Source organism: Symsagittifera roscoffensis, chromosome 2 (assembly GCF_963678635.1).
Source record: "Symsagittifera roscoffensis chromosome 2, txSymRosc1.1, whole genome shotgun sequence".
NCBI classification, from domain to species: Eukaryota; Metazoa; Xenacoelomorpha; order Acoela; family Convolutidae; genus Symsagittifera; species Symsagittifera roscoffensis.
The window spans coordinates 84,432,455-84,450,989 of record NC_087063.1 but is presented as its reverse complement, the minus strand read 5'-3'; the positions used below and the strand labels follow the sequence as shown (position 1 = coordinate 84,450,989).

Sequence of the window (18,535 nt, the reverse complement as noted above, 5' to 3'; positions counted from 1 at the left end):
TAACATTTTAAACCCTTGCGAAAAGCAAGGGTTTTGTAACCGAGCACCACTCCTTTTTTCCTTTAATTAACTTAGGTCACAGAATGATAAATATTTAGAAAGAAGTTTGAATTGGTAAACTTACAAATATGCAGTATATGCAGCGTACTTATTTTGCCTGTATAGGGCTTGCTTTGTAGCGGGCAGATGCAAATATTTTTATGATTTTTTATTGAAAGTTTTTTGACTGTTTTCCAGCTTATTAAGTGTTGGCTTTAATTCTGTCGGCCTATTTGCCTTGTTTTTTTTTGAATTTGTTTTCAGTCGTTTTTTTTAAATTTAATTCAACTTTGATAAGGTATGTTCGGAAGTTTTAGATTGAAAATTTTCCTGGTTTTGTCTGCATAGTTACCGCTCCGTTATTTTTTATGCTAATTTAATGCTGGTTGCTGTGTTCACCCACAGGTTTTCATCAGAATTTCGGGTGTTGTTGTTCGGCGTTTTTTCAATTTTCGCAATTTCGTAGCTTTATGTATCGCAAGTGGGCGAAGCTCAGCTTCGCCTCTGTGTAAAAATTTAAAACGTAATTTTTGATAAAAGTTTTGGGAAGAAGAACACTGCCCTGCGGTACGATTTTGGTAACAACGACACCAGGCTCAGATAGTGTGTCATCGGTTGTAACTCGTTGCGCTCTTCATTAAAAGTAAGAACTCATCTGACTAAAAATTTCTACATATTTTCAATGTTTCTCAGAAACAGTGTCAAAAGATTTATGAAAGTCAAATTAAACAATTGAATTGGCTATGCTTGCATCATGATCAAAACAAAGTGAGTCTAGGTTCATAAAAATTGCTTGTTGAACGTCTCGTTAAATCAAAGGTAGTTTTAAAAAAAAGTTTTCATTTAAGCCGTGAAAAGTATAGTTTAAAGTATAGTTTTCGTTTTTCCTCTCATTACACCACCCTTAAAAACGGCGCAAATTAGAAAAAATATATATTTTTTAAAGGTTTTTACGGATGTGTCCGGAGTTATCTCTACAACTTGTCCGGCAACCAGCTACTCTTAATTAAACAAGAACCTCGTAATTAGTGTGTTATAGTTGAGTTTAAATTTTTCCAATCCAAATTTCCTGTTGACCTCATTTTTTCTGCCGGCCGATTCTTCTTCCTAGGATGGAAATTGTCTCTTTATGCATTTTTTATCTTACTTCTAGCATTTGTAATTGTTTTCAGAATCTGCAATGTAATTGAAAAACGGCGTTACAATAATGACTGATTCGGGTGATTGCAACGGATCAGCTGCCAATTCTGCTGAGGAGAACAGTTTAGCTGCTCCTGTCGAAGGAGATGCTGCAAAAAATGCAGAGACAAAAAATGAGACTAAAAAAGCGGAAGTTGAAAAGATTCCAGTGTCTGAAGTGAATATGGAGACTAATGGCGACGCTTCCAACCATGTGTCAACTCCAGTTAGCTCAGTCATCTCGGTTGAAGCGAAAGAACAAAATCTCAGCAAGCTTGGAGTGGAGAGCTCGCTTAAAATAGCAAGCGAGGCTTCTGAAATTACCAAACTTCTTGCGTCTGACAGTGGACAGAACAGCAATAGAAGAGCTTCTGCTATAAGCACAGAAGCCAAGTCGCCTTTGACAAGGTCTAATTCGGGCAATGAGGAAGTTTTGACGATAGATGAAGAGCCGTCTGTTTCGGAACCCAAAGCAGATGTTTCGAAGCCAGTTTTGACGAAGCCAGTGTTGAAGCCAATCTCAGTAGACACGTCATCAACCAGTTCAAGTTCTTCTGTGAATACTCGCAACAGTTCTAGTAGAGGAGGAGGGAGTTTGAAAACAGGGCCCAAATCAGCGCCTTCTGAGACACTAGCAGCGTCCAGATCTAAAAGAGCCAGGGTTCCAGTGCGTCATTTTGAATTCGAGGATCTGGAAGAAGTGGAACCAGAGGTAATTCCTCAGCCGGCGCAGCCGTCGGCTAAAAGCGCACCTGCGAAGACTCGACCAAAAAAATCACCTACTGCATCATCCTCAAATGCTAAAGAAACTCTTTTTGACAAAGGAGATTACTGCACGGTGAGATCTGATCTGCAAGGCGAAAACTTCTACTTGTGTCTTTTGTGTCAAAATGTGTATCCAAATACAAAGTCGAATGTTTCCATTCGCTGGTTAGAAATTGAAAAGAGTCCCAACCAGTATAAATGGTCTTTCCCTGACAGAATAGACAAGGGATGTATTCTGACTAACGTCAATGTGGACAGTCTGGGAAAAGACAGGATCATTTTGCCCAACAGTGAGATCATGAGGTCCATCTACGTTCTGAAAAAGTCGATCCAATCTGAAAAGGGGGAAAAAGTCAGTTTAGAGTTGCCGCCTCAGCCAAGCGGGGAAGCGAAGGAAGAGGTTCCTGATTTGAAGCCAACTGCAAATGAGAAACGAGGCTCTGCTAAAAATCAAACCGCCCAGAAAACCCCAGCCCCTTTGAAGAGAAACAGGGAGCGGAGTTTAAGTTCGGTCGAAAGTAGCGAACAGTTTTCGGATGCCAGCGATGACTACGTGGCTCCAAAGTCGAAAACACGAGGTGGCTCAGTAAAGAGCTCGGGAGGAGCTGGAAAACGAGGGCGACCGACTCGTAATCAAATTGCGGTTGCAGACCGACAAAAAGTAAAAGGACTTCAATTGGACGTGGACGAAGAGTTCAGTCCTAGTGTGGAGAGAAAGACGCGCGGCGGAGCCTGTCGGAGTACGCCGACGAAAGCGCAAAGTCCAGGCAGTTCTGGGCAGGAGTTGGAGAAAACACTGTCGCCGATTAAAAGTCCGATCAGAAGTGCACGAGAAAACTTTGCGGCCAGAATCAAAGTGAACCCGAATGACCTCTTCTACGACAGCAAGTATGTGTTCGATGTAGGAGACAGTAACTTCAAGGCTAAACAGCTGATTCGATTGGTCTCTTTTGGAGATATGGATGTGCTGAAGAAGTTCCTGGCCGACCCGAAAATAGATTCTGCATGTTGTGGAAGGAGTAAAGATTGCAGAGAAGGGCCCTTTGAAACTGCCGCTCTTAATGATGACGTCACCAGTTTAGTCCTACTAATGGACAAAAATGCGGAAATCAATAAAACGAAGCCCTGGAAGAGTTGTTTGTTGGACGATGATGACTTCTTGAGTGAAGACCTGTTTCTGAAGCAGAGACAGTTCCCTAGCGATTCATTTTTCGAAGATCTCATGAAGATGGAACCGGAACCGTTCAACGTCATTGACTTTTTGGTCTCAAAAGGCCACGTCAGTTCCCTGCACAAGTTTGCTCACGTTGCCCTCAAAAACGGGAATCACAAAACTGCACTTCATGTATTAAAAATAGGAAATTCGGCCAGTAATGACCAAGTTGTGCGAGTGTTGGAAGAGTTTACGGAATCGAATCTAGAATCAGTCTTAGCTTCTGAAGGTTTCACATGTTCAAGTCTCAGTTTCAATGTTATCCATGCGGCAGCTGCTTCTAGTAATAGTATCTATTTCGCAAAAATTCTAGAAAAATACCCTAGTTTTGTTTATCACACTGATGAACAAGGTTGGTATCCGTTCCATTATGCTGCAGTCTGCAAAAGTGCAACCAATCTAGACTTGTTATGTAATAGTGTCGGTTCAAGTTTGAACTATTACGTAACACGGACTGAAGACCTAACTCCTTTGATGGTGGCTTGCAAGACGAACAGAGTGAAGAACGTGCAGACATTGTTGAATGTGACGGACTCCATGCAGCAGCAAAAGCTGATTGAGAGTGCGAATTTGGACGGGAAGACGTGTGTTCATTTAGCAGCCGAGTCAGGTAGTTTGGAAGTTTTAGAGATACTCTTACCTCTATGCTTTGACACTGATATTACGACAGGCTCCAAACATGGACTCTTAACTGCACTGATGTTAGCAGCTTCTGCAGGCCATTTTAAATGTTGTGAGTTGTTAGTGAGCAGGAAAAGTGATGTTAATTTGCAAGACTCAGTGGGCAGAAGTGCGTTGTCACATGCTATAATTAATGGGTTCCAAAATATAGCGAGTCTGTTGATTTGTAGTGGGGCCAACCCTACCATTGTGGATGTGAATGGTAACTCGCTAGTACACTACGCCTCTTGCTATGGCTGGTCGCATTGTCTGATGTTGCTAATAGACATCGGTCTGTCTCTTAGTTTACCTGTCAATCACGATGGACTGAATGCCATGTTCGCGTCTGTCCTAAAGGGCAACTTCGCCCTCGCCACTCGGCTTCTCTACTCGAAAGAAGTGGACATCAATGCAAAATGTGCGCCATTCAGTCGAACAATCCTTCAAGTGGTTTGTGCCAGTGAAAAGAATGTGCGCATAATAAAAGAGACGGTCGCCTTTCTCATCAAATTGGCAGTTAAACCAAATTGTAAGCTACTGGATTCTAGTAACTTAAGTGCCCTACATCTGATAGCACAGAAAAGTGAATTGAATAATGAAGAAAAATCCGTTACTGTCGATATTGCGAAACTGATTTTGGAAGGTGGCGCTGATTTGAATATGTCTTCTTACTCGCCTTTCGTGGATCCGCCTTTGTCTTTTGCTCTTTCCTCTGGAAACGTTCCTCTGGCTAAATTGTTTCTGGAAAATTCCAGAACTTTCCTCTCTGGAGCTGAATTGGAAAATGGGACTAATGTTTTGCACCTAATTATGCAGCATGCGTGTGTTGCGAATGTCGAGGAGCTGCTCTTGAAGATTCCTTCAAATCTTTGCGCGAACGAAGATTTTTCGAAACAGGTTGCTAATAATGGGCGTACTCCCTTGGGAGAATTTCTGAATTGTCTGAAAGCGAATGCTGAAAACTTTGAAAAATTTGAACAGGGTCTGAAAACTTTGATTCAATATTTAGTGACATTCTCAAAATGCAACATTTTGATAGGAAAGGACGGTCTTGACGCGCTGCAACGGGCGTGTGAGATATCTTCTCTTGGCTCCTTGAAGCAATCAACTTCATTGGTGAAAACACTCCTTGAGAATGATGTTAGTCCGAATGAGAAGTTGGATGGAGTGAACGCTTTGCACGTTGCTCTTGCTCACAACTGTCCTCTATCTGTGGTTGAATTGGTAGCTACTCATACAGCTGATCTCAACATGCAGGTGTCCAAGAATTCGAAACTAGGGTCAAATTTTGATGATATGACACCTGTTATGATGGCGTGTCGAATTGAAAACGTGGACATTCTTGAATTGCTTCTAACTAAATCAGTCGATCTAAACATTCGGACTGAAAGACTTCAAAAATCTGTTTTGCACGTTCTTGTTGAGAACATTCAAACAGCTAAAGGTTTGATGTGCCTCGAAAAGTTAATAGCCAAAGTACCTGATCTGAATATTGTTGACAAAGAAGGCGAATCAGTGCTGCATTATGCGGTAAGACTGAATTTGGCGCTGACTGTTGACAGTTGTAAGATGCTCCTGAAAGCAGGATGTTCGGCTCTGATTCAAAACTCAGAAGGAAAAACTCCATTGCATGTTCTCTTTTCCTGCAATCGGGAAGACGAGAATGAATCAGCACTATCCTCGACCACATTCGACCCTCTGGAACTTCTGCTCCTGTTTCTGGAGAACTCCAGTGCCAGTTTCGCACCCATGGATAGAAACGGATGCACAGTTATGCACTATATAGCCGGTAAAGGGTCTTCATTGTGTGGCCAGGTGATCAAAGATCTTGACATCGCCCACCCTCCGGACGTGCATGGAAATACTGTTCTCTGTTACGCGTTAATCAACAGAAAGGAAGACTGTGCAATTGGCATTCTGAATAGCGACTTGAATTTGGACCTGACTATGCTGTATGCCTACATTCCGACTTCACTGGATAGCAATCCAGATGTGGTTCCTTCGCTATCTAAATCTGAGTGTGGACTGAGAAAGATTTCCGCTTTCAGTCTCATCGCTCATTTCAACATGTGGAGATTATTTTTCTTGGCCGTTAAGAGGTTTGCAGCGACAGCTACAAACTCTTATTTTCTCTCTCAAATCATCAGGAGTGGTCAAATGAAAGCAGCTGCCGTTTTTCTCAACAACATGCACCCTGAGTCTCTGGTTCCCGCAGCAGACACTGGTTTGACTCAGTTCCACGACATGTCTCTCGCTTATTTCCAGTCCTCAAGTGCGAACCAGACTTCGGATTTGATAGAGCAACTGTACGCCAAGTCGGTTAAAGTGCTAAATGAAGACAAACCGAACAATGTGTTGTGCTTTCATTACGCCGCCTACTCGGCAAATGTCTTGTTGCTTAAATCTCTGCTGGAAAAGTTGGACTGTGAAAAAGTAGCTTTCGCAAAAGATGATTTCAGTAGAACTGTTTTGGCAGCCGCCCTGATGTCGGGTGACTTGGAGACGGTCAAACTCTGCTACGAGAAGTTTTCCACGTCCAAGTTAACCGACATAATGATTCGATTTGGACCTGTAAGAGATGTTAGCAAAACAGTGTATGAGGCTTACAACTCGGACTCTGAAATAAGCCTTTGCACACCGTTGATTTATTCCATTCAGAAAATTGAAGACTGCTCAGTGCTGAAATTTTTGGTCAGCACCGGATCTTTCGTTTTGAACAAATGCGATGAAAACAAGAAGAGCCCAATTATGCATGCAGTAGCGTCTGGAAATCTGGACAAGGTGAACTGTCTCCTAGAAAAGAATTCGGCATCAGCTGGGAACTTGGAAACGAAGATTTGCTCTAAAATTGATTTGGCAACTGTAGACTCTCAAGGTCAGTGTGTAGCTCATTGCGCAGTCCAAGCTGCGATCAATTTAGGAGTTGAAAATGTTGATATTGTTGATTGTCTAATTTTGAATGGCGTTAACTTCAACGAAGTCTCAGATGGTTTTTCGAAAACGGCTTATCAACTAGCTCTTGACAACAAGTTCTACAAACTGGCAGATAGAATGAGAATTGGAAACCGATGCATGGTGCCGAAAGATTTGAAGCCACCCGAGCTACCTAAAGTAGAAATGAAGGATCCATTGGCCATCAATGAGTCGCCCGTTGACTTCGCAGCTATCAGTGCTGATATGTTTGAGAAATTTAAGACAACATTTAGCCGACAAGACTTTGTAGCCGAAATCGATAAACACGTCGTCGCAAGTGTGGGATGCAAAGCGGAGGTTGTGGTCGACAACGGGTTGCCGATGGACGCGCGACTCATCCGAGTGGAGACGGGAGAAGCCCCAAACCCTCGCGTGGTTTCTTTCTACTTCTACAAAATGCAACTGGTGCATGCTCCGAGCAGGAATGGCTACTATTTGCATATAAATTCGGGCTTAGTCGGCAAACAGGAACCGACTCAAGTGCAGAGTCAATTGATTCAAAGCTTAGAGCAGGCAAAGAAGGAGTTTTCAAGACTGTTCAAAACGAAGACGGACAATTTGTGGGACGCTTACAGGGAACAGAAGTTCGTGCTGAAACCGAGGAAATACACTGTACTGAAAAGTGATTATTGTAGAAAAGTAAGCGTTGAGCCTATCTCAGATGAACTTTCGGCTCTGGCTACTGTAACGGCTGAGTCTGAAATTGAGAAGTCAAAACCGGTCATCTTTCAACTGATTGAAGAAGTCTTGTCACAGACGGTTTTGAGTTTGGACTTTTTATCAACGTCTGATTCTGACTTCGCCGACTTTCGATTTGAACTCTGCTCAACTTCAGATGGGATAATTGATAAGTTGAAAAATGAAATGAGTTCAATGCAGAGTCTAGTTGATGAACTTGAAGTGCAGCTATCACTGAAAAGCCCCAACTGGTCTCAAGTGTTGACAACTTCGCACAAAATGAACACTTTATCTAATGAAATATACTACAGCCTGCCTGTTTCCTTTGACCCATGTAGTTTTCAGCCGTTTTATACAAAGAAGGGAATCAAGTTGCTTGCAGTGATCATTGAGTCAATTCGAAACTTCCACAAATATTCTCAAGTCTTGTTATCGAGCATGGCCAAAATGCAAAGTGAGAAAATACATCCTGTTGATTTTGTACTGAAGAACTTATCTCTTCAAATTGTGCCCCTTCCTCAGGAAGATGTAGTGGTTGAAATGTTGAACCAATGTGTGAACAAAGTATCTAAAACTCACAGAATGAAACAAGTATTTGCTGTCAATAGTACGCAATCAAAGTCGCTTATTGTAGAAAATGAAAAGGAAAAAGAGCAATCGGACTTGGAGCAGTATAAGAATCACATGCTGTTATGGTATCCAATGAGACACCGAAATGTGATGTCTCTGTTAACCGAAGGAGTTACCCGCATAGTCGCCCAGGAACCCTTTCGGTTGAATGAACCCTCTGCTCAATTTACAGACTGCTCTCTTGAAGCATTAAAGAAAGCAGTCCCAATAAAAGAGTCATTGTATATGGTATTATGTCATGTGAACCTCGGCCGCATGATGCATCAACCGGAGAAAACATCTTACCACGAGTTTGTTAAACCCCCAAATGTTGACAGCATCTATTGTTCGAATAGCACATCAGAACATGTGGAGATATCGGAACAAACGATTCCGGGAGGTGTCCGGTTCCGAGACGTGAAACTGAAAGACGATCTCTCCTCTAAAGTAGATCGAATGCAATTTTTCTCGGAATACGCGGTATTTGATTGCGCAAGGGTAAAATTGGCATATCTGGTACGTCTGGAAAATGTGTAACAACTTTTGAGTCATTTGAAACAGTGCCGATGAAAAAATACTCCGTTTTTTTTTATTTCTATATCACATGTATAATATTGCACATGTTCTTTATTCTATTTTCTTCTGTCAAATCAGTTTTTTCTTGGCTCATAAAGGGCAATAAAACATTGACGCCAAAAGTGGGCAAAATCATGTGGTGTGTTTATCAATAAAAAATGGTTAAGATTGTGGTTTGACATGGTCTTTTTGTGTATCGTTTTCCCATTCAATCAACTGTGTTCCATTTTGGTTGTATTTTATGTTCGAAATAATAATTGTGCGTTTATACGAATTTGAATAAGATAAAAAATAAATATGTTGTATTTTGTTTTGCTTATACTAAAATACGCGAATTGCAAAAGTTCGACAAGCTTAATTTTAAATCCTTTTTCTTCGTTGTGGCTAGAATACCAATAACTGATAGAATTCTCTTGCAAACTAAATAGTTTACTACAGGCGTAACTCGATTGAAAAAGTAATCAAAATCATAAAAATTTCTCGTTGAACTGCATTCCAAAACAGGTCAATCTTCCTAGCGAATCATTATGAAAGGTAAAAAACTCGGTGATATCTGAGTCATATAATCTGTCCAGCATCTTGCAGAATGGTGAATTTGAATTTGATTCACTACTATAATCCAGCTTAAATTTAATTCATCGTTAAAAAACTGCTGAAATTCTCCACGTTCATTAAGATGGTGACCTCTGCAAACCAAATATGAGGCCGATATTTTTTAATATGTAATTTACATGCCGGATAAAGCTCAATTTTATGATAGCAGATAAATCTGAAAAAAAATTAAAAAAATTTATTACTTGCGATAAGCAAGAGAATTGCAACCGGTTACTAATGTTAGACACATAATGTTAAAGATTTAGGAAGAAGTTTGAAGTGTTAAGTTTACAATAATGCAGTATATGCAGCGTAGTTGTTTTGCCTGTATAGGGCTTGCATTGTAGCGGGTAGATGCAAATCTCCTAATGATTTTTTACTGAAAATATTTCGGCTGTTTTTCAGTTTATTAAGTGTCGGTTTTAATTCTGTCGGCTTATTTGCCTAACATTTTAAACCCTTGCGAAAAGCAAGGGTTTTGTAACCGAGCACCACTCCTTTTTTCCTTTAATTAACTTAGGTCACAGAATGATAAATATTTAGAAAGAAGTTTGAATTGGTAAACTTACAAATATGCAGTATATGCAGCGTACTTATTTTGCCTGTATAGGGCTTGCTTTGTAGCGGGCAGATGCAAATATTTTTATGATTTTTTATTGAAAGTTTTTTGACTGTTTTCCAGCTTATTAAGTGTTGGCTTTAATTCTGTCGGCCTATTTGCCTTGTTTTTTTTTGAATTTGTTTTCAGTCGTTTTTTTTTAAATTTAATTCAACTTTGATAAGGTATGTTCGGAAGTTTTAGATTGAAAATTTTCCTGGTTTTGTCTGCATAGTTACCGCTCCGTTATTTTTTATGCTAATTTAATGCTGGTTGCTGTGTTCACCCACAGGTTTTCATCAGAATTTCGGGTGTTGTTGTTCGGCGTTTTTTCAATTTTCGCAATTTCGTAGCTTTATGTATCGCAAGTGGGCGAAGCTCAGCTTCGCCTCTGTGTAAAAATTTAAAACGTAATTTTTGATAAAAGTTTTGGGAAGAAGAACACTGCCCTGCGGTACGATTTTGGTAACAACGACACCAGGCTCAGATAGTGTGTCATCGGTTGTAACTCGTTGCGCTCTTCATTAAAAGTAAGAACTCATCTGACTAAAAATTTCTACATATTTTCAATGTTTCTCAGAAACAGTGTCAAAAGATTTATGAAAGTCAAATTAAACAATTGAATTGGCTATGCTTGCATCATGATCAAAACAAAGTGAGTCTAGGTTCATAAAAATTGCTTGTTGAACGTCTCGTTAAATCAAAGGTAGTTTTAAAAAAAAGTTTTCATTTAAGCCGTGAAAAGTATAGTTTAAAGTATAGTTTTCGTTTTTCCTCTCATTACACCACCCTTAAAAACGGCGCAAATTAGAAAAAATATATATTTTTTAAAGGTTTTTACGGATGTGTCCGGAGTTATCTCTACAACTTGTCCGGCAACCAGCTACTCTTAATTAAACAAGAACCTCGTAATTAGTGTGTTATAGTTGAGTTTAAATTTTTCCAATCCAAATTTCCTGTTGACCTCATTTTTTCTGCCGGCCGATTCTTCTTCCTAGGATGGAAATTGTCTCTTTATGCATTTTTTATCTTACTTCTAGCATTTGTAATTGTTTTCAGAATCTGCAATGTAATTGAAAAACGGCGTTACAATAATGACTGATTCGGGTGATTGCAACGGATCAGCTGCCAATTCTGCTGAGGAGAACAGTTTAGCTGCTCCTGTCGAAGGAGATGCTGCAAAAAATGCAGAGACAAAAAATGAGACTAAAAAAGCGGAAGTTGAAAAGATTCCAGTGTCTGAAGTGAATATGGAGACTAATGGCGACGCTTCCAACCATGTGTCAACTCCAGTTAGCTCAGTCATCTCGGTTGAAGCGAAAGAACAAAATCTCAGCAAGCTTGGAGTGGAGAGCTCGCTTAAAATAGCAAGCGAGGCTTCTGAAATTACCAAACTTCTTGCGTCTGACAGTGGACAGAACAGCAATAGAAGAGCTTCTGCTATAAGCACAGAAGCCAAGTCGCCTTTGACAAGGTCTAATTCGGGCAATGAGGAAGTTTTGACGATAGATGAAGAGCCGTCTGTTTCGGAACCCAAAGCAGATGTTTCGAAGCCAGTTTTGACGAAGCCAGTGTTGAAGCCAATCTCAGTAGACACGTCATCAACCAGTTCAAGTTCTTCTGTGAATACTCGCAACAGTTCTAGTAGAGGAGGAGGGAGTTTGAAAACAGGGCCCAAATCAGCGCCTTCTGAGACACTAGCAGCGTCCAGATCTAAAAGAGCCAGGGTTCCAGTGCGTCATTTTGAATTCGAGGATCTGGAAGAAGTGGAACCAGAGGTAATTCCTCAGCCGGCGCAGCCGTCGGCTAAAAGCGCACCTGCGAAGACTCGACCAAAAAAATCACCTACTGCATCATCCTCAAATGCTAAAGAAACTCTTTTTGACAAAGGAGATTACTGCACGGTGAGATCTGATCTGCAAGGCGAAAACTTCTACTTGTGTCTTTTGTGTCAAAATGTGTATCCAAATACAAAGTCGAATGTTTCCATTCGCTGGTTAGAAATTGAAAAGAGTCCCAACCAGTATAAATGGTCTTTCCCTGACAGAATAGACAAGGGATGTATTCTGACTAACGTCAATGTGGACAGTCTGGGAAAAGACAGGATCATTTTGCCCAACAGTGAGATCATGAGGTCCATCTACGTTCTGAAAAAGTCGATCCAATCTGAAAAGGGGGAAAAAGTCAGTTTAGAGTTGCCGCCTCAGCCAAGCGGGGAAGCGAAGGAAGAGGTTCCTGATTTGAAGCCAACTGCAAATGAGAAACGAGGCTCTGCTAAAAATCAAACCGCCCAGAAAACCCCAGCCCCTTTGAAGAGAAACAGGGAGCGGAGTTTAAGTTCGGTCGAAAGTAGCGAACAGTTTTCGGATGCCAGCGATGACTACGTGGCTCCAAAGTCGAAAACACGAGGTGGCTCAGTAAAGAGCTCGGGAGGAGCTGGAAAACGAGGGCGACCGACTCGTAATCAAATTGCGGTTGCAGACCGACAAAAAGTAAAAGGACTTCAATTGGACGTGGACGAAGAGTTCAGTCCTAGTGTGGAGAGAAAGACGCGCGGCGGAGCCTGTCGGAGTACGCCGACGAAAGCGCAAAGTCCAGGCAGTTCTGGGCAGGAGTTGGAGAAAACACTGTCGCCGATTAAAAGTCCGATCAGAAGTGCACGAGAAAACTTTGCGGCCAGAATCAAAGTGAACCCGAATGACCTCTTCTACGACAGCAAGTATGTGTTCGATGTAGGAGACAGTAACTTCAAGGCTAAACAGCTGATTCGATTGGTCTCTTTTGGAGATATGGATGTGCTGAAGAAGTTCCTGGCCGACCCGAAAATAGATTCTGCATGTTGTGGAAGGAGTAAAGATTGCAGAGAAGGGCCCTTTGAAACTGCCGCTCTTAATGATGACGTCACCAGTTTAGTCCTACTAATGGACAAAAATGCGGAAATCAATAAAACGAAGCCCTGGAAGAGTTGTTTGTTGGACGATGATGACTTCTTGAGTGAAGACCTGTTTCTGAAGCAGAGACAGTTCCCTAGCGATTCATTTTTCGAAGATCTCATGAAGATGGAACCGGAACCGTTCAACGTCATTGACTTTTTGGTCTCAAAAGGCCACGTCAGTTCCCTGCACAAGTTTGCTCACGTTGCCCTCAAAAACGGGAATCACAAAACTGCACTTCATGTATTAAAAATAGGAAATTCGGCCAGTAATGACCAAGTTGTGCGAGTGTTGGAAGAGTTTACGGAATCGAATCTAGAATCAGTCTTAGCTTCTGAAGGTTTCACATGTTCAAGTCTCAGTTTCAATGTTATCCATGCGGCAGCTGCTTCTAGTAATAGTATCTATTTCGCAAAAATTCTAGAAAAATACCCTAGTTTTGTTTATCACACTGATGAACAAGGTTGGTATCCGTTCCATTATGCTGCAGTCTGCAAAAGTGCAACCAATCTAGACTTGTTATGTAATAGTGTCGGTTCAAGTTTGAACTATTACGTAACACGGACTGAAGACCTAACTCCTTTGATGGTGGCTTGCAAGACGAACAGAGTGAAGAACGTGCAGACATTGTTGAATGTGACGGACTCCATGCAGCAGCAAAAGCTGATTGAGAGTGCGAATTTGGACGGGAAGACGTGTGTTCATTTAGCAGCCGAGTCAGGTAGTTTGGAAGTTTTAGAGATACTCTTACCTCTATGCTTTGACACTGATATTACGACAGGCTCCAAACATGGACTCTTAACTGCACTGATGTTAGCAGCTTCTGCAGGCCATTTTAAATGTTGTGAGTTGTTAGTGAGCAGGAAAAGTGATGTTAATTTGCAAGACTCAGTGGGCAGAAGTGCGTTGTCACATGCTATAATTAATGGGTTCCAAAATATAGCGAGTCTGTTGATTTGTAGTGGGGCCAACCCTACCATTGTGGATGTGAATGGTAACTCGCTAGTACACTACGCCTCTTGCTATGGCTGGTCGCATTGTCTGATGTTGCTAATAGACATCGGTCTGTCTCTTAGTTTACCTGTCAATCACGATGGACTGAATGCCATGTTCGCGTCTGTCCTAAAGGGCAACTTCGCCCTCGCCACTCGGCTTCTCTACTCGAAAGAAGTGGACATCAATGCAAAATGTGCGCCATTCAGTCGAACAATCCTTCAAGTGGTTTGTGCCAGTGAAAAGAATGTGCGCATAATAAAAGAGACGGTCGCCTTTCTCATCAAATTGGCAGTTAAACCAAATTGTAAGCTACTGGATTCTAGTAACTTAAGTGCCCTACATCTGATAGCACAGAAAAGTGAATTGAATAATGAAGAAAAATCCGTTACTGTCGATATTGCGAAACTGATTTTGGAAGGTGGCGCTGATTTGAATATGTCTTCTTACTCGCCTTTCGTGGATCCGCCTTTGTCTTTTGCTCTTTCCTCTGGAAACGTTCCTCTGGCTAAATTGTTTCTGGAAAATTCCAGAACTTTCCTCTCTGGAGCTGAATTGGAAAATGGGACTAATGTTTTGCACCTAATTATGCAGCATGCGTGTGTTGCGAATGTCGAGGAGCTGCTCTTGAAGATTCCTTCAAATCTTTGCGCGAACGAAGATTTTTCGAAACAGGTTGCTAATAATGGGCGTACTCCCTTGGGAGAATTTCTGAATTGTCTGAAAGCGAATGCTGAAAACTTTAAAAAATTTGAACAGGGTCTGAAAACTTTGATTCAATATTTAGTGACATTCTCAAAATGCAACATTTTGATAGGAAAGGACGGTCTTGACGCGCTGCAACGGGCGTGTGAGATATCTTCTCTTGGCTCCTTGAAGCAATCAACTTCATTGGTGAAAACACTCCTTGAGAATGATGTTAGTCCGAATGAGAAGTTGGATGGAGTGAACGCTTTGCACGTTGCTCTTGCTCACAACTGTCCTCTATCTGTGGTTGAATTGGTAGCTACTCATACAGCTGATCTCAACATGCAGGTGTCCAAGAATTCGAAACTAGGGTCAAATTTTGATGATATGACACCTGTTATGATGGCGTGTCGAATTGAAAACGTGGACATTCTTGAATTGCTTCTAACTAAATCAGTCGATCTAAACATTCGGACTGAAAGACTTCAAAAATCTGTTTTGCACGTTCTTGTTGAGAACATTCAAACAGCTAAAGGTTTGATGTGCCTCGAAAAGTTAATAGCCAAAGTACCTGATCTGAATATTGTTGACAAAGAAGGCGAATCAGTGCTGCATTATGCGGTAAGACTGAATTTGGCGCTGACTGTTGACAGTTGTAAGATGCTCCTGAAAGCAGGATGTTCGGCTCTGATTCAAAACTCAGAAGGAAAAACTCCATTGCATGTTCTCTTTTCCTGCAATCGGGAAGACGAGAATGAATCAGCACTATCCTCGACCACATTCGACCCTCTGGAACTTCTGCTCCTGTTTCTGGAGAACTCCAGTGCCAGTTTCGCACCCATGGATAGAAACGGATGCACAGTTATGCACTATATAGCCGGTAAAGGGTCTTCATTGTGTGCCCAGGTGATCAAAGATCTTGACATCGCCCACCCTCCGGACGTGCATGGAAATACTGTTCTCTGTTACGCGTTAATCAACAGAAAGGAAGACTGTGCAATTGGCATTCTGAATAGCGACTTGAATTTGGACCTGACTATGCTGTATGCCTACATTCCGACTTCACTGGATAGCAATCCAGATGTGGTTCCTTCGCTATCTAAATCTGAGTGTGGACTGAGAAAGATTTCCGCTTTCAGTCTCATCGCTCATTTCAACATGTGGAGATTATTTTTCTTGGCCGTTAAGAGGTTTGCAGCGACAGCTACAAACTCTTATTTTCTCTCTCAAATCATCAGGAGTGGTCAAATGAAAGCAGCTGCCGTTTTTCTCAACAACATGCACCCTGAGTCTCTGGTTCCCGCAGCAGACACTGGTTTGACTCAGTTCCACGACATGTCTCTCGCTTATTTCCAGTCCTCAAGTGCGAACCAGACTTCGGATTTGATAGAGCAACTGTACGCCAAGTCGGTTAAAGTGCTAAATGAAGACAAACCGAACAATGTGTTGTGCTTTCATTACGCCGCCTACTCGGCAAATGTCTTGTTGCTTAAATCTCTGCTGGAAAAGTTGGACTGTGAAAAAGTAGCTTTCGCAAAAGATGATTTCAGTAGAACTGTTTTGGCAGCCGCCCTGATGTCGGGTGACTTGGAGACGGTCAAACTCTGCTACGAGAAGTTTTCCACGTCCAAGTTAACCGACATAATGATTCGATTTGGACCTGTAAGAGATGTTAGCAAAACAGTGTATGAGGCTTACAACTCGGACTCTGAAATAAGCCTTTGCACACCGTTGATTTATTCCATTCAGAAAATTGAAGACTGCTCAGTGCTGAAATTTTTGGTCAGCACCGGATCTTTCGATTTGAACAAATGCGATGAAAACAAGAAGAGCCCAATTATGCATGCAGTAGCGTCTGGAAATCTGGACAAGGTGAACTGTCTCCTAGAAAAGAATTCGGCATCAGCTGGGAACTTGGAAACGAAGATTTGCTCTAAAATTGATTTGGCAACTGTAGACTCTCAAGGTCAGTGTGTAGCTCATTGCGCAGTCCAAGCTGCGATCAATTTAGGAGTTGAAAATGTTGATATTGTTGATTGTCTAATTTTGAATGGCGTTAACTTCAACGAAGTCTCAGATGGTTTTTCGAAAACGGCTTATCAACTAGCTCTTGACAACAAGTTCTACAAACTGGCAGATAGAATGAGAATTGGAAACCGATGCATGGTGCCGAAAGATTTGAAGCCACCCGAGCTACCTAAAGTAGAAATGAAGGATCCATTGGCCATCAATGAGTCGCCCGTTGACTTCGCAGCTATCAGTGCTGATATGTTTGAGAAATTTAAGACAACATTTAGCCGACAAGACTTTGTAGCCGAAATCGATAAACACGTCGTCGCAAGTGTGGGATGCAAAGCGGAGGTTGTGGTCGACAACGGGTTGCCGATGGACGCGCGACTCATCCGAGTGGAGACGGGAGAAGCCCCAAACCCTCGCGTGGTTTCTTTCTACTTCTACAAAATGCAACTGGTGCATGCTCCGAGCAGGAATGGCTACTATTTGCATATAAATTCGGGCTTAGTCGGCAAACAGGAACCGACTCAAGTGCAGAGTCAATTGATTCAAAGCTTAGAGCAGGCAAAGAAGGAGTTTTCAAGACTGTTCAAAACGAAGACGGACAATTTGTGGGACGCTTACAGGGAACAGAAGTTCGTGCTGAAACCGAGGAAATACACTGTACTGAAAAGTGATTATTGTAGAAAAGTAAGCGTTGAGCCTATCTCAGATGAACTTTCGGCTCTGGCTACTGTAACGGCTGAGTCTGAAATTGAGAAGTCAAAACCGGTCATCTTTCAACTGATTGAAGAAGTCTTGTCACAGACGGTTTTGAGTTTGGACTTTTTATCAACGTCTGATTCTGACTTCGCCGACTTTCGATTTGAACTCTGCTCAACTTCAGATGGGATAATTGATAAGTTGAAAAATGAAATGAGTTCAATGCAGAGTCTAGTTGATGAACTTGAAGTGCAGCTATCACTGAAAAGCCCCAACTGGTCTCAAGTGTTGACAACTTCGCACAAAATGAACACTTTATCTAATGAAATATACTACAGCCTGCCTGTTTCCTTTGACCCATGTAGTTTTCAGCCGTTTTATACAAAGAAGGGAATCAAGTTGCTTGCAGTGATCATTGAGTCAATTCGAAACTTCCACAAATATTCTCAAGTCTTGTTATCGAGCATGGCCAAAATGCAAAGTGAGAAAATACATCCTGTTGATTTTGTACTGAAGAACTTATCTCTTCAAATTGTGCCCCTTCCTCAGGAAGATGTAGTGGTTGAAATGTTGAACCAATGTGTGAACAAAGTATCTAAAACTCACAGAATGAAACAAGTATTTGCTGTCAATAGTACGCAATCAAAGTCGCTTATTGTAGAAAATGAAAAGGAAAAAGAGCAATCGGACTTGGAGCAGTATAAGAATCACATGCTGTTATGGTATCCAATGAGACACCGAAATGTGATGTCTCTGTTAACCGAAGGAGTTACCCGCATAGTCGCCCAGGAACCCTTTCGGTTGAATGAACCCTCTGCTCAATTTACAGACTGCTCTCTTGAAGCATTAAAGAAAGCAGTCCCAATAAAAGAGTCATTGTATATGGTATTATGTCATGTGAACCTCGGCCGCATGATGCATCAACCGGAGAAAACATCTTACCACGAGTTTGTTAAACCCCCAAATGTTGACAGCATCTATTGTTCGAATAGCACATCAGAACATGTGGAGATATCGGAACAAACGATTCCGGGAGGTGTCCGGTTCCGAGACGTGAAACTGAAAGACGATCTCTCCTCTAAAGTAGATCGAATGCAATTTTTCTCGGAATACGCGGTATTTGATTGCGCAAGGGTAAAATTGGCATATCTGGTACGTCTGGAAAATGTGTAACAACTTTTGAGTCATTTGAAACAGTGCCGATGAAAAAATACTCCGTTTTTTTTTACTTCTATATCACATGTATAATATTGCACATGTTCTTTATTCTATTTTCTTCTGTCAAATCAGTTTTTTCTTGGCTCATAAAGGGCAATAAAACAT

General features: G+C 41.5%; 2 protein-coding genes across 2 annotated transcripts; both read left to right on the top strand.

Moving 5' to 3' along the window:
• The first annotated feature begins 348 nt into the window (after window positions 1-348).
• Window positions 349-8,972, top strand: LOC134840699 (uncharacterized). Its single transcript, XM_063856682.1, has one exon. It carries the CDS (start codon window positions 1,247-1,249, stop codon window positions 8,651-8,653), a length of 7,407 nt encoding a protein of 2,468 aa, XP_063712752.1. The 5' UTR covers window positions 349-1,246; the 3' UTR covers window positions 8,654-8,972.
• Window positions 8,973-10,056: 1,084 nt separating this feature from the next.
• Window positions 10,057-18,433, top strand: LOC134840698 (uncharacterized). The gene has a single exon (XM_063856681.1). The coding sequence runs from the start codon at window positions 10,979-10,981 to the stop codon at window positions 18,383-18,385; it is 7,407 nt and encodes a 2,468-aa protein (XP_063712751.1). The 5' UTR covers window positions 10,057-10,978; the 3' UTR covers window positions 18,386-18,433.
• Window positions 18,434-18,535: the final 102 nt, after the last annotated feature.

What these genes read in the sequence shown, in the direction of transcription:
- LOC134840698 (XM_063856681.1), top strand. Translation starts at nt 10,979, where the DNA reads ATGACTGATTCGGGTGATTGCAACGGATCAGCTGCCAATTCTGCTGAG.
- LOC134840699 (XM_063856682.1), top strand. Translation starts at nt 1,247, where the DNA reads ATGACTGATTCGGGTGATTGCAACGGATCAGCTGCCAATTCTGCTGAG.